Genomic DNA, 12,228 nt, shown 5'->3' on the forward strand with positions numbered 1-12,228 from the left:
GTGACTCCAACAATTTATTTAACTGATTCTCAATCTAATTAACTTGTTTCATATAAAAAGTAAGAGAGGTAATATTAGATCTACTACTACCTTATGGCAATGTCTGTTTAATTATTACTGATAATCTTGTCTCACAAGGAAAGATAAAACATTTTAAAAAAATGGAGAACTAAATTATTCAATTTTCTTGTCGTCATAATTAATACGCTTCGTGAATTTTTAGTGATTCAAAATTTAACATGTCTTCTGCTTTTTAATATATTTAATTTTTATATAGATAATAATTAAATCTACTAGTTGTTGAATAATAAATATATTTATTATATATTGAAAACCATGCAGATCGACTTATCCATTAATCAATTAACATACCTTTGAGACATATGTTTATTTATAAGAGGACGTTTTTTTGGGGTCAAAATATAAAAAGGGCATATGCTTATTGATGAAGAATTGATATTTTGATTAAAAAAGTCTTCTGAGCATAAATACGTAAAAAAATAAACATCTTAAAAATTTTGATTAAAATATTATTGTAAATTACAATATATCAATATATATATATATATATATATATATATATATATATATATAAATCATGATAAAAATAAATGAATATTTTAATAAATATATTTTTAGCCTTTATCCAGTAATTAGGGGAAGAATGTGTTTATTCGACAAAAGGAAGTAATGCTTCGTTGAAAAAACATACCTACCTGCGAATTTTTTTTTTTATATTTTAGTGATGGTTTAACCGTCAATACATACCATCCTCACCGATCTAAATATTTATTCTGTATCCTTTGACTCCCATCAAAAGTCTCTTTTATCTTCATTTTTAATTTATTGAATGATTCGAATATTTTGTGTCCCTGATTAAATATTTTACCTAATGAAAACAATTGCCACACTTTCTAATATTAAATTATTCTTTTGTATTTTCCTTAATTTTGCTTTCTAAACTAACAGGCAATTAATAAGTTCGCTATTGTTTTTAGTACTAAATTTTATGTTTAAGTGCACATGAGTGGTGAGAAGAAAGTCATATTGCTATTTATTAGACGTGTAATATAAAAACAATTTATTTACCTGTATTTATGAATTTAATTTTTAGGATGGTTAGTTTGTAATATGATATTAGAGTCTCAATGGCCAAGTAATTTAAAGTTTGATTCTCACTATCCAATTATTGTAATAAAAATTAAATTTCAGTGCAAAATATATTAATTTAGAATAAATATATGTTACAAATATAAAAAACATAAAATCACAAGTTATCGTTTTCTCAAATAGCGTAATTGATAAGACCACAAAAAAAATGATAAGGTGTTGGATTCATAAGTGTGACTAATGTGATTAATTATAAAAGTATCATGTTTGGTAGAAGTGAACAAATTAAACAACATATAAATAAACATTTAATGTTTTAGTATTTTGGATTAAATAAAGTGACATGTTTATTTGTGGGCCACTATAAGATATTTTCTTAAGGAAAAATGGGAATTCACACACACAAAATTATTACATGTTCATTATAAAGTGAGTTTTAATCTCATGAAAATTGTATGAAATATTAATTCACAAAATTAATATTATAATTAGAACTTAATATTTAGGGGGTCTAACTAGTTCCGGTAATTAAATAGAAGGTGTGAATTACGATAAATCTTAGTGTTCTTGATTCTACGAGTAAAAATATATATATTAAATGTTCATTATATTATAATTATTATAATGAGAATAAAGTAGAATGCCAATAACAATAGTTAATTTAAGACTAAAAAAAGTTAGGATGATTAACTGAGTCTAACGTAAATTCATAATAGATGATCCCATAAAAACAAGAATAAAATTAAATACTTAAATAAAAGAGAAATACTTAAATTAAGATGTAAAAATTTAGTGTCTAAATGAATATCAATCAAAATTTAAATACCTCTCAATTAAGTAAATATTCAAATTTGGGTGTGTAGATGTTGAGTATCTAAGTGTTCATTCTTTTCGTATTAAGCTGATGTTTTTCCATTAAAATTCTGTCATTTAATATTTTCCATTCAATATTTCCCCTTTTTTTCACTTTGTATTTTGGATCATTTCATAATTACAAATTATCCATTAACAATAATTATCACAAAATTTGGTCGCCAATCTTCAATAAAATATCTTTTCTTAATCACATTTTTTTATCCAAAAATACTAATATTTATTTTTCTACTTTCTCAAGTCACTTCTATGCACACAAATTCAATTAAAAAGATAAATTAAACAATAAGTATCTTATAATTTTACACCAACTACGAATATAAGAAATTAATATAAATTATATAAGAGAATTGTTAAGGATACTTTCTTTTTAAAGTTTTTTTTATGATTGATTATAATTTTTTTTGAAAATCATTATTTTTATAAGTTTTACTTTTCATTCCTGATTTATTACAATTGATATACAAAACCTATCAAAATTAATTATTTCTAATAAATTTTAATCCAGCATAGAAAGAGTGTCATTAACATTCATTTAAGATTTCTGCCTAGACAAAATCTATTTACAAATGTGAAATTATCAATTACTAGTATCAGTTAGTTTTATATTTTTAAAGAAAAAAACCCAGGGTGAAGTGCAACGAGTGAAGACTAAAAAACAAGTTAGTGCAGCTGTTCCATTTGCAGTTGATATTATGATGATTTGATTTGGCCTTTATATGGCGACGCAAGTTACGGCAAAAGTCACGACCAACAATTCCTTCCTCAATAAAACCAAAACCATTCTTTATTTTTATTTTAGCGTCCTTATTAGTAATATTTAAATAACTTATTCTAAAAAATGAGATTTTTCAACTTTTCAAAAGATTTTTCCAAATAATTAAGAAAACATTTTCAAACATGCTATAAATGCTTATTTCGATACATGTTAAGACTTTTTCTTTTAAAAAAAAGTACTAATTTGTATAGTAGCTTGTCTAATTTAAATAAAACGTTGACTTTTCAAAACTAATTTTACACTAACAAAATGAATAATAATTTATAAAAGAGGAGTTTTTTTTTGAATTTGTTTAAATAAAATTGATTATAAACATAAAATATTTAGAAATATATTTTTTTCATCGTCTAAATAATTGTTTTAGAAATTGTAATATTCCACATCAAATCGACTGTATTCTAAATGAGCAACACCTACGTTTTGAATTTTGGCCAAGTTACGCAACAAGTAGTAATACTTCATGCTTAAAATTCCTTTAATCCCAATAGGATCATATTTGGCTTCCTAATACATCATCACACAAAAGAAAAAAAATATTAATCAAATTTTTAGTAATTAACATTCAACAATCACCAAGTCTGTATATTAATTGATGTTTGAGTTTGAGTTTTGGACAATTATATTAAATATTGATAGATTTTTTTTAATAATAATTCTATTAGGTTAATATAAGATTATTTAGTAAGGATAAAGTTCATACACATATTAAGTTTATAAAAAAATATTTAAATTTAATTTTTACACTATACATTCTTAAAGAAGGTGAAGAACTTTAAATATATTATACTTTGGATCAATGATTAAAATCTCTTAATCGACTCATGAAAATTTATAAAAATATTTGAGATTTCATAAAAAAAAGTCAAACATTCTAATTATACTAGTTAAAAATATTACTAATATAGAATTATCTCTCTTAAAAATATACTTTACAGCTAAACATTCAATAAAAAAAAAAAATTGTGCATGATAACACTAACATCAAATAAAAAGTTAAAAATAAGGCACAAGACTAATCCAATTGAAAAGGTTGAAAACATAACAAATAAATAAATGCTGAGAAAGGAAAATAGAAGTGAAAACAGTAGGTGTATAAATATAGCAAACGTTCCAATCCAAGGCTCAAACTCAAAGCTGGATTTTGCATGCTCCTGTCTTTCCAAGAATAAGCACCGCTCAAACACATACCATTTTTGAAACCCCTTCTTCTCAGCTTTCTCTTCTGCTTCCATTCTGCATCCACCTCTTTCCCTCTTCCTCTGTATTCCTCTGTCTCTCTTAAAGGCCCTCACCAAATCTAAAGAAGGATTTTCTCACCTTCCTCGCTATTAATCCTTCTTTTAGTATTTAGGTGCGGGCACGAGTTGTTTGGGTTTGGAATAAACACTCCCAACCAGAATACCATGTCAATATAAGGTAACCTTCTTATTTTCATGTTTTTTCTTCTTCTTTTAAATAACCACCTCTTTCTCGGGTGCAGAGAACATAAAACGGAAAGTTAAGAAAAATAAATTAATTTATCAGAAAAGGAAACCACGTTGGATTTTGTTTATTTATTTGCAACAAATTTTTATCTGTTTACATGGGGAAAAAATGAAAGTTTTTATGGTCTTTTGTTTTTCCCCTGTTTTCTCTGTAACTCGCGGTGTTTTGTTGTTTCTGCAGAGTGTGGAGAAGAGGGGAAAATAGAAGAGAAGGAAAACCCAGAAATGGCAACCACGGATAATCACGTGAAAGAGTTTACGATCGACGACGAGTCATCGCCGAGGGCGATTCTGGAAACCCCTGTTTCGGGAACAGAGTCCGACAACAGTGGAAGCAGCGAAAGCTTCAGTTCCGTCTCGCCGGAGAAGTCGCCGGCGGTGACCGGAAAAGAGGTTCCCAAGGAAGGTTACGTGCAACAGTTGAAGTCCATGATCGACGTTTTCAAGTTCAAGTCTGTGAGAAAGTTAACAGCCGTTCCTCTGCTTTCGGTGGGCCATGATATCTCTCGGAAAGGGTTCACCAAAAAACTTGCTCGTATTCGAAGTGCTGAAGATAGTATTGATATTGGAGCTTTTCCCACGAAACCCTCTTGGAGGAACTTCGATTATGAAGAGTTAGCTGCTGCTACTGGTAATTTTAGTTATGGTATGAACCAACTCCCTCTCCCTCTCTCTCTCTCTGTTTTATTTATTTATTTATATAATTTGGTGAAGAATTTGTCTTTTTTAATAGTAGACACAAGTTTTTTTTTCTCCTAAGTTTATATGCATAAAAAAACATTTATTGAGAAAGTTCAGCTTATTAAATAGATCTCTAATAGATAGGTGCTTTAAGAAAATAAGAAATTAGTTCTCAACTTACCCGTTAGGATTACCTTGAGTTCGTCCAAGATATAAGTTTGCAAGTTGTTTGGTACTATATTTATTAATCAGTCACCATTAGCTAAAGAAAAGAAACGTGAATCTGATTCATTTCCTCTTTTGATGTCTCTTTTATAATTAATCATGTAGCATTTCATTTTTATAACTAGCGTATACTCTCGTGCTATTAGATAATGTATCCTTTTCGCTATAACTTTTCTTGAATGGCACAGAATGGTTTCTTTTTCTATGATGAAATGTAAAGAGGGTTTATATTTACCAAAATTGTCAAATGAATAGGAATTTGAACCTACAAATCAATAAATGCAAGACTGTGCATTCTTCTACTTGAGATGAGACATCCCTCGTGGGATGGTACATAATAGTTGGTCTGAAAATATGTAAGAGGTTTATTTATTATTGAAAAGAGAAGTAAGAAAAATGTGTTTTTAAGAGACATTTTGTGGGTGAAATAGGTTTAGGTTTCAATTATTAATTTTATATAACATGTTTGATTGTTGTATATTATGGATGATGAATGATGATGACTCGGCGGTTAATTGCCGCCATTAGCTTGGGAGTTGGTTAGTGCCAAACTTTCCCTAGGAAACTGTAGAGTGGACGACCTTTTTGACCGTAGCATTACATAGGGTTCCTGTTTCTGCATCTCCACAGACAAGGACTTGTAATTTATGGGGCCTCACTTTACTCTTTACCAAGTGCAGATTGCAAGTGTACGCTGGATACTAAAGTCTGACACCATAAAAATATACATAAGATTTTTTTTATCTTCAAAAACTAACGATAATATGATAGAATTTATAATATTTAAATATATTATTCATTCAATTGAATTGGATTTTTTTAAGTATATAAAAATTTATTTTGTTTTAATTTAAAGTGCAATGGCATTAGCATAATACTAGTATTAGTCATTCAATTTTTAAAGAGCTAGTAGTATTACTTATGCATAACTTGTGTACTTTGCACAAAAGACAAAGTTACTTTAAAGACATTATCCTTACTTTAAAAGACATTTGTCTTGAAAATACACAGAAACACGGGCGAGTCGTATGCGCCAGTGCTTTTGATTGTCACTGGTCAGCCACATTGGACAGTGTCTCACCCTTTAGCCTTTGGGATTGGACAGTGTGTCCATTGAAAAGAGGCATATTAGTGTGACCATAGTTTACAACTTTACAAGAAAGACACTTCTCACTTGATTTCATAGATAGCACATGCATGAGCCAAGCTAATAAATTGGTTTTTGAAAATTATCAAGGGTACGGCTTTGGCTTAGTTGACATCTTTCATCTTCCAAAAGATGTTTTATAAATGGTGTTAATTATGGTTGGTAATTGGTATATGTCACATGTTTCAATTCTCGCAGTAGGTACATTCTTTTATACTGCTACAGGGTCTGGTGTTGGAGTTATTTTGTTAGTATTTGTAGTAATCAAAATTTATGACGCATTTTGTCTGTTTCTTTCTTTCGATTTGGATCCTTGAGATAAATATTCATTCAACCTAATGAGATTTGACCAAGAAAAAAAAGCCACTTGACACAATTTATAATTAATGTGGGAAAAGTTATTGAGTTTGAATTGTTCATACTACTTTTATAATGTAAAAATGCAGATGTAGCAAAACAGTTGTGAAAGCTGCATTCCGCCAATACTATATAGGGAAACATGTATATTAAATCACTAGCCTTTGTTTTCTAAAATCTCGACTATTAGTCAATGATAGAAATAATTTCTATAAGAAGCCAGTCAAATAACGTTTCCACATTAGAGTTAGTACGTTTCCACATTAGACTCAGTTTCAACATGACATTGCCCCATGTAATTTACCAAGTCCAACACTGTTCAACTTAATAGCAAATAGTTGCCAAATTATGCTTCTAGGTCAAAGTCTACATTCCACGGATGTTGGTGAGCCTTTGAGATTTGCCCTTTTAGTCCGATTAAGCTAAATTGAATACTACTATATCCTTTTGGTCTTAACTAAGGGGGTCTAATTCAATTAATAGAGTAGAGTGTGTGAATTGTTGTAAATCTTATGGTATTCCTCTTCCATTCCTACATATAAAAAAAAAAATCATTTTGGTCTTTTGCATAAAAACTCTTTATGTGCCTGAGTTCAGAACCTACACACCACTAATAAAATCAATAACAATTATCCTTTGACTTTTCATTTGTTTTAATTTTGTTATTTGTTATTTGTGGCACCATAGAGAACTTGATTGGAAAAGGTGGTCACGCTGAAGTGTACAAAGGCTACTTACCCGATGGTCAGGTTATAGCTGTAAAGAGGCTAATGAAGAATGAAAAGGATGCTGCAGACAGAGCTGGTGATTTCTTGACGGAGCTTGGGATCATAGCACACATAAACCACCCAAATGCGACGCGCCTTGTTGGTTTTGGGGTTGATTGTGGCCTATACTTTGTCCTACAGCTTGCTCCACATGGCAGTCTTTCTTCTTTGCTTTTTGGTGCGGTGCTGAATCCATCTTAGCTTCTCTATTCATGTCTTCCTTCTCTTATTATTCCACTTCTTATTGGCATGGCTAACAAAGAGATGTTCAACTTGTCAGGTTCTGAATGCTTGGACTGGAAGATAAGATTCAAGGTAGCTATTGGGGTGGCAGAGGGATTGCATTATCTCCATAAAGAGTGCCCGAGACGAATCATTCATAGGGACATCAAGGCCTCCAATATATTACTAAACGAAAACTTCGAAGCTGAGGTACTATGGTAGCAGCTTATAATATAAACTGAAATTTCATATTTATATTCTTTCTATCATACTAGGCTAGGGAAATAATTGGCGCTGTAATAAACTTCAGATATCCGATTTTGGACTGGCAAAGTGGCTCCCAAGTAAGTGGACAAACCACGTTGTCTTCCCAATAGAAGGAACATTTGGGTTAGTGTTGTAGCTTCATTGACTCACATATTTCCTATTTTAACCGTTTTCTTAAAAGTTAAAACACTGCTTGCATCAAATTGTTGGCTGCAGATATTTGGCCCCAGAGTACTTTATGCATGGAGTTGTGGATGAGAAAACTGATGTATTTGCTTTTGGAGTTTTGCTGTTGGAGCTCATAACAGGTCGCCGTGCTGTTGATTCGAATAGTAGACAAAGTCTTGTCATCTGGGTAAGTCTTCATAACCCCCTAAATGTCATGGAGTGTATTAGACTAATAGGTTTCACTGAGAACACATATCAGTGAGTCTTTCACTTGAGGATTTGGCAATTAAGAATTCAAGATTTTTATATAATGCCTTGCAAAATTCTTCTTATGTTGTCAGGCAAAGCCACTGCTGGACACAAACAATGTAAAGGATTTAGCAGACCCCAGATTAGGAGAGGAATATGATCTTACTGAAATGAAGCGCACCATGTTGACGGCTTCCATGTGTGTCCACCATGCATCCTCCAAGCGGCCATACATGAATCAGGTTAGAAAATGAGCATATGTTCTTTTTCAGCTTAGTTTGATTCGCAGCATTGTTGTACCATTTTCCTTGCTAGGAAGCTAACTTGTATTCTTGTTAAACACTACAGGTTGTGCTTCTACTAAAGGGTGAAGAGACAATTATAGAACCAAAGAAAAATTTAGTTGCACAGAAATCTCTCATGTTAGAGGCGTGTGACCTAGAAGATTATACTTGCTCAAGTTACTTGAAGGACCTCAATCGCCACAGGCAATTAATCATGGAGTAAACTAAACAAATTATAACTCATTAGTGGGATTTTATTGTTTTCCCCTATGTATATTTGTTGAAAGGATGGAGTGATATTTTGTAGCAGCGTGTGTGGTCTAATCCGAAGTCACAAGCCAAGTTGGCTTGTTATTTAGCCTTGAAATTTAGGGAGCGTTACTCAAGAAGCAAAATCATAGTTTTTGGCTTTGGATTAATGCCTGAGAACCACTGGTTTTCAAGCAACAATGTAGTGTTAGAAATGATGCAGCAGGGTTTGTGTAACTTTTTTATTCTGCAGTGCCATTCAACACATGGATGTTCCACCCATATGAAAGTAGTCTGCGATGAAATGCTTCTTGTTTTCCATTTCCCACATGGTTTAAAATTATGTAGGAAGATTGGATAAACAAAAATTGAAAATTGATCACTGTGCGCGATACTGTACATATAGAAAGCTTAACAGTATAAAAAATATGGGAAAATACTAGCAACATGCTTTCTAATTTTTTTAACACATTTTTTTAACTTCAAATAAATCTTAATTAGGGTATTCGCTTGTTGAATTGAGTTATAACTAATATGAAAAATACTTTGATTTGGACTTAGTTGGATTTTTGTATTTTTTTAAAAATCAAAGTTGAACTAAGTTTAGATCAGGTCAAGCCATACAATGATAGTATTTGGTTTTATTGAGAGAAATATATAAAATAATAAATAAATACAATTTTTTTAATAAATAATAATTTAAAAAATACCATGTTAAAGATCATATAGTTCATAAGTTTGAAAACAAAAACACGTGACTCAAATAATATCTAGTTGGACTTGAATGAGTTGAGACTAGTTTGACCTAAAGAACTTCAAATTTGAGTAAATGCATTTGGGTTGGGCCAGTCACTATTCATAGATAACTCGAACATCAGAATACATTTTAAAAAAATTCAAGTCTTTTTTTTTTCATCAGCAAAAACAGAAGACATTGTCTTAAAATGTTTCTAATATTTAGCATTTTAAGTTTGGTTGTAGGCATTATTTTGTACTTTTAATATTTTCAATTACTAAAATGAAGCAAAATACTTAAAAGAAGGAGCTCTATAAAGACAAATAACAAAAATTGGAAGGTGAGCAGACATCACGTAACAATATTTATTTATTTATTTGTCTAATGTAAATGATTTAATTATTTGATTCATAAAAACATAATTATGATAGCCATGATCAGTGTGATTTTGAAGATTCGAACATTGTAATTAATTACAGAATTATATGTCTGATTTAAATTAATTAAATAACACTAGTATATAGTTTAATTCAAGTTTACAATCAAAATTCTAATTCTAGATTACTTGAGACAAAGTCACTACCACTTGTGTCAAGGGTTGTTAGTAACAAGAATGAATATTTAACTATCTCTCTCAAGCTTATTATATAATACTTTTTTACATAAATATATTGAAATATAATAGTGTTGAATTGTTTTATATAAATAACATAACAAATATATTAATTTTTTTATTAAATATATATTTATTGGAAAATAAATTTAATTTGTTTTCAATATTGTTGTAAATAAAAAAATTTATTTATTGCATAAATATTATCTTTTTTTCATTTCTAGATAATATCTAACTATGTTTGTCTTAATATAAAAATTTATTTTTTTATAAAATAATTTTTTTAAAATTATAAAAATATTTCTGCAATTTATTTTTAATTTAAAATCCTATAAGATCAGTTTTACATAGAAATCGTATAAAATCAATTTAAGTTAATCTCATAAATAAATATTTTTTTGACTAATATTTATATTATAAGATTGAAATTGTTAAAGTAAAAAAATCTAATTAGTTAACATATTTATTACAAAATAGTATTTTGATTCTGTGTTTAAAATTAATTTATACAGTATAAATTTTTTAAAAATATTTTCAAATTGTTTTATTAATATTATCATAAATTTAATTAGTTTAAATTTTTAGAGTAGAAATCACAAATATCATTCATAATAAAAATCATACTTAGAATCATATTATGTGTTATAACACTCTTTTTTAGAATACTTTACACAAATACATATCAAAGACTTGATAAATTATAAAGAAATAATTCCTTATCCAAATAGTTAATAGAATTGCACATAAAAAACTCAATAATATTTATTTTTAATTTTAAAACTTATAATATAATTTTTAATTAGAAATTATTTTTACAAAAAATATATTTTTATTAAAATTAATTTATTAAATATATTTTTATTACAAGAATATTTTTTTGCAACTTTATTACAAGGTAATTTTAAATTAATTATCCAATAATATCATAAATTATATTAGTTTTAATTTTTACATAATATGTAGTAACATTAAAATGTATTTTTATTACAAAATAGTTTTAAATTACTCACTAAATAAGCTTTTTTTTAGTATTTTACATAAGTGCATGCCAAAGACTCAATCATATCATAAATTAAAAATAATTTTAATTATGATAGAGACTCCAAATATTATTCATGTTAGATGATCATACTAAGACCATAATAGACGAAAAAGTTCTTTTTTTGAGTAATTAAAACAATTGCATATCAAAGACTAAACAATGTTTATTTTTACTTTGGAAACTCATTTTTACTTTGTAATCATTTTTACATAAATAAATAATAACTATTAAAATAAATTTATTAAATATATTTGTATTACAATACTTCAAAAATACTTACTCGGTGGTATCATCACTTGAATTATTTTTTAATAATAAAAACCAAAAGTATCATTAATGAAAAATGATGAACATTATTTTAGACGAAGCATTATGGATAACATAGCTCTCATTTGAAATGTTATAAAATCATTTTTACTTGAAAATCATAAAATAATTTTATGAATAAACCATTTTTTAATAATATTTATATTATGTAGTTGAAATTTCTATACTATAAATTAATTTAAATCTAATTACTTGATATATTTATTATAAAATACTATTTTGTCTCTTTGTTTAATATTTATAAAATAAGGTTAAATATTATTATTTCATAATTATATATGAATATTTTAATATTAGTTTATTAAATATATTTTTATTACAAAATATTACGTACTGAAAATCACAAATTACATTAATTGTAATAATGTTGATTTTTTTTTTACATAAATACATAATAAATATATTGAAATAAAATTTATTAAGATAGAAACAAATAAGAATACGAACAATAGCTTCAATTTTCAAATAATAAAATACAATGATTTAAGTAGCCTAAAAATTAGAATTTTGGTTGATTTTTGCTCTATTATTCTAATCATTTGTTTCATGTTAGAGAATATAAATACTAAATAATTAATTATGTTTATTTTAATATAAAATTTTAATTTTATAAGAAAATATGGTAAGCATCTGAAAATTAATTCATTGT

The 12,228-nt window shown here is 27.8% G+C and overlaps 1 protein-coding gene across 1 annotated transcript; it reads left to right on the plus strand.

Moving 5' to 3' along the window:
* The first annotated feature begins 3,867 nt into the window (after positions 1-3,867).
* Positions 3,868-9,184, plus strand: LOC114409224 (receptor-like cytosolic serine/threonine-protein kinase RBK1). The gene is made up of 8 exons (XM_028372602.1): positions 3,868-4,177; positions 4,427-4,891; positions 7,343-7,600; positions 7,703-7,854; positions 7,955-8,034; positions 8,128-8,266; positions 8,421-8,570; positions 8,677-9,184. The coding sequence occupies exons 2-8, from the start codon at positions 4,471-4,473 to the stop codon at positions 8,833-8,835; spliced, it is 1,359 nt and encodes a 452-aa protein (XP_028228403.1). The 5' UTR covers positions 3,868-4,177; positions 4,427-4,470; the 3' UTR covers positions 8,836-9,184.
* The last annotated feature ends 3,044 nt before the right edge of the window (positions 9,185-12,228 follow it).

This window comes from Glycine soja, chromosome 1, assembly GCF_004193775.1.
Source record: "Glycine soja cultivar W05 chromosome 1, ASM419377v2, whole genome shotgun sequence".
Classification (NCBI taxonomy): domain Eukaryota; kingdom Viridiplantae; phylum Streptophyta; class Magnoliopsida; order Fabales; family Fabaceae; genus Glycine; species Glycine soja.

Coding starts and splice junctions, on each gene's coding strand:
- LOC114409224 (XM_028372602.1), top strand. CDS start 4,471: ATGGCAACCACGGATAATCACGTGAAAGAGTTTACGATCGACGACGAG. Junction 8,267..8,420: donor GACAAAGTCTTGTCATCTGG/GTAAGTCTTCAT, acceptor TTATGTTGTCAG/GCAAAGCCACTGCTGGACAC. Junction 8,571..8,676: donor AGCGGCCATACATGAATCAG/GTTAGAAAATGA, acceptor TAAACACTACAG/GTTGTGCTTCTACTAAAGGG.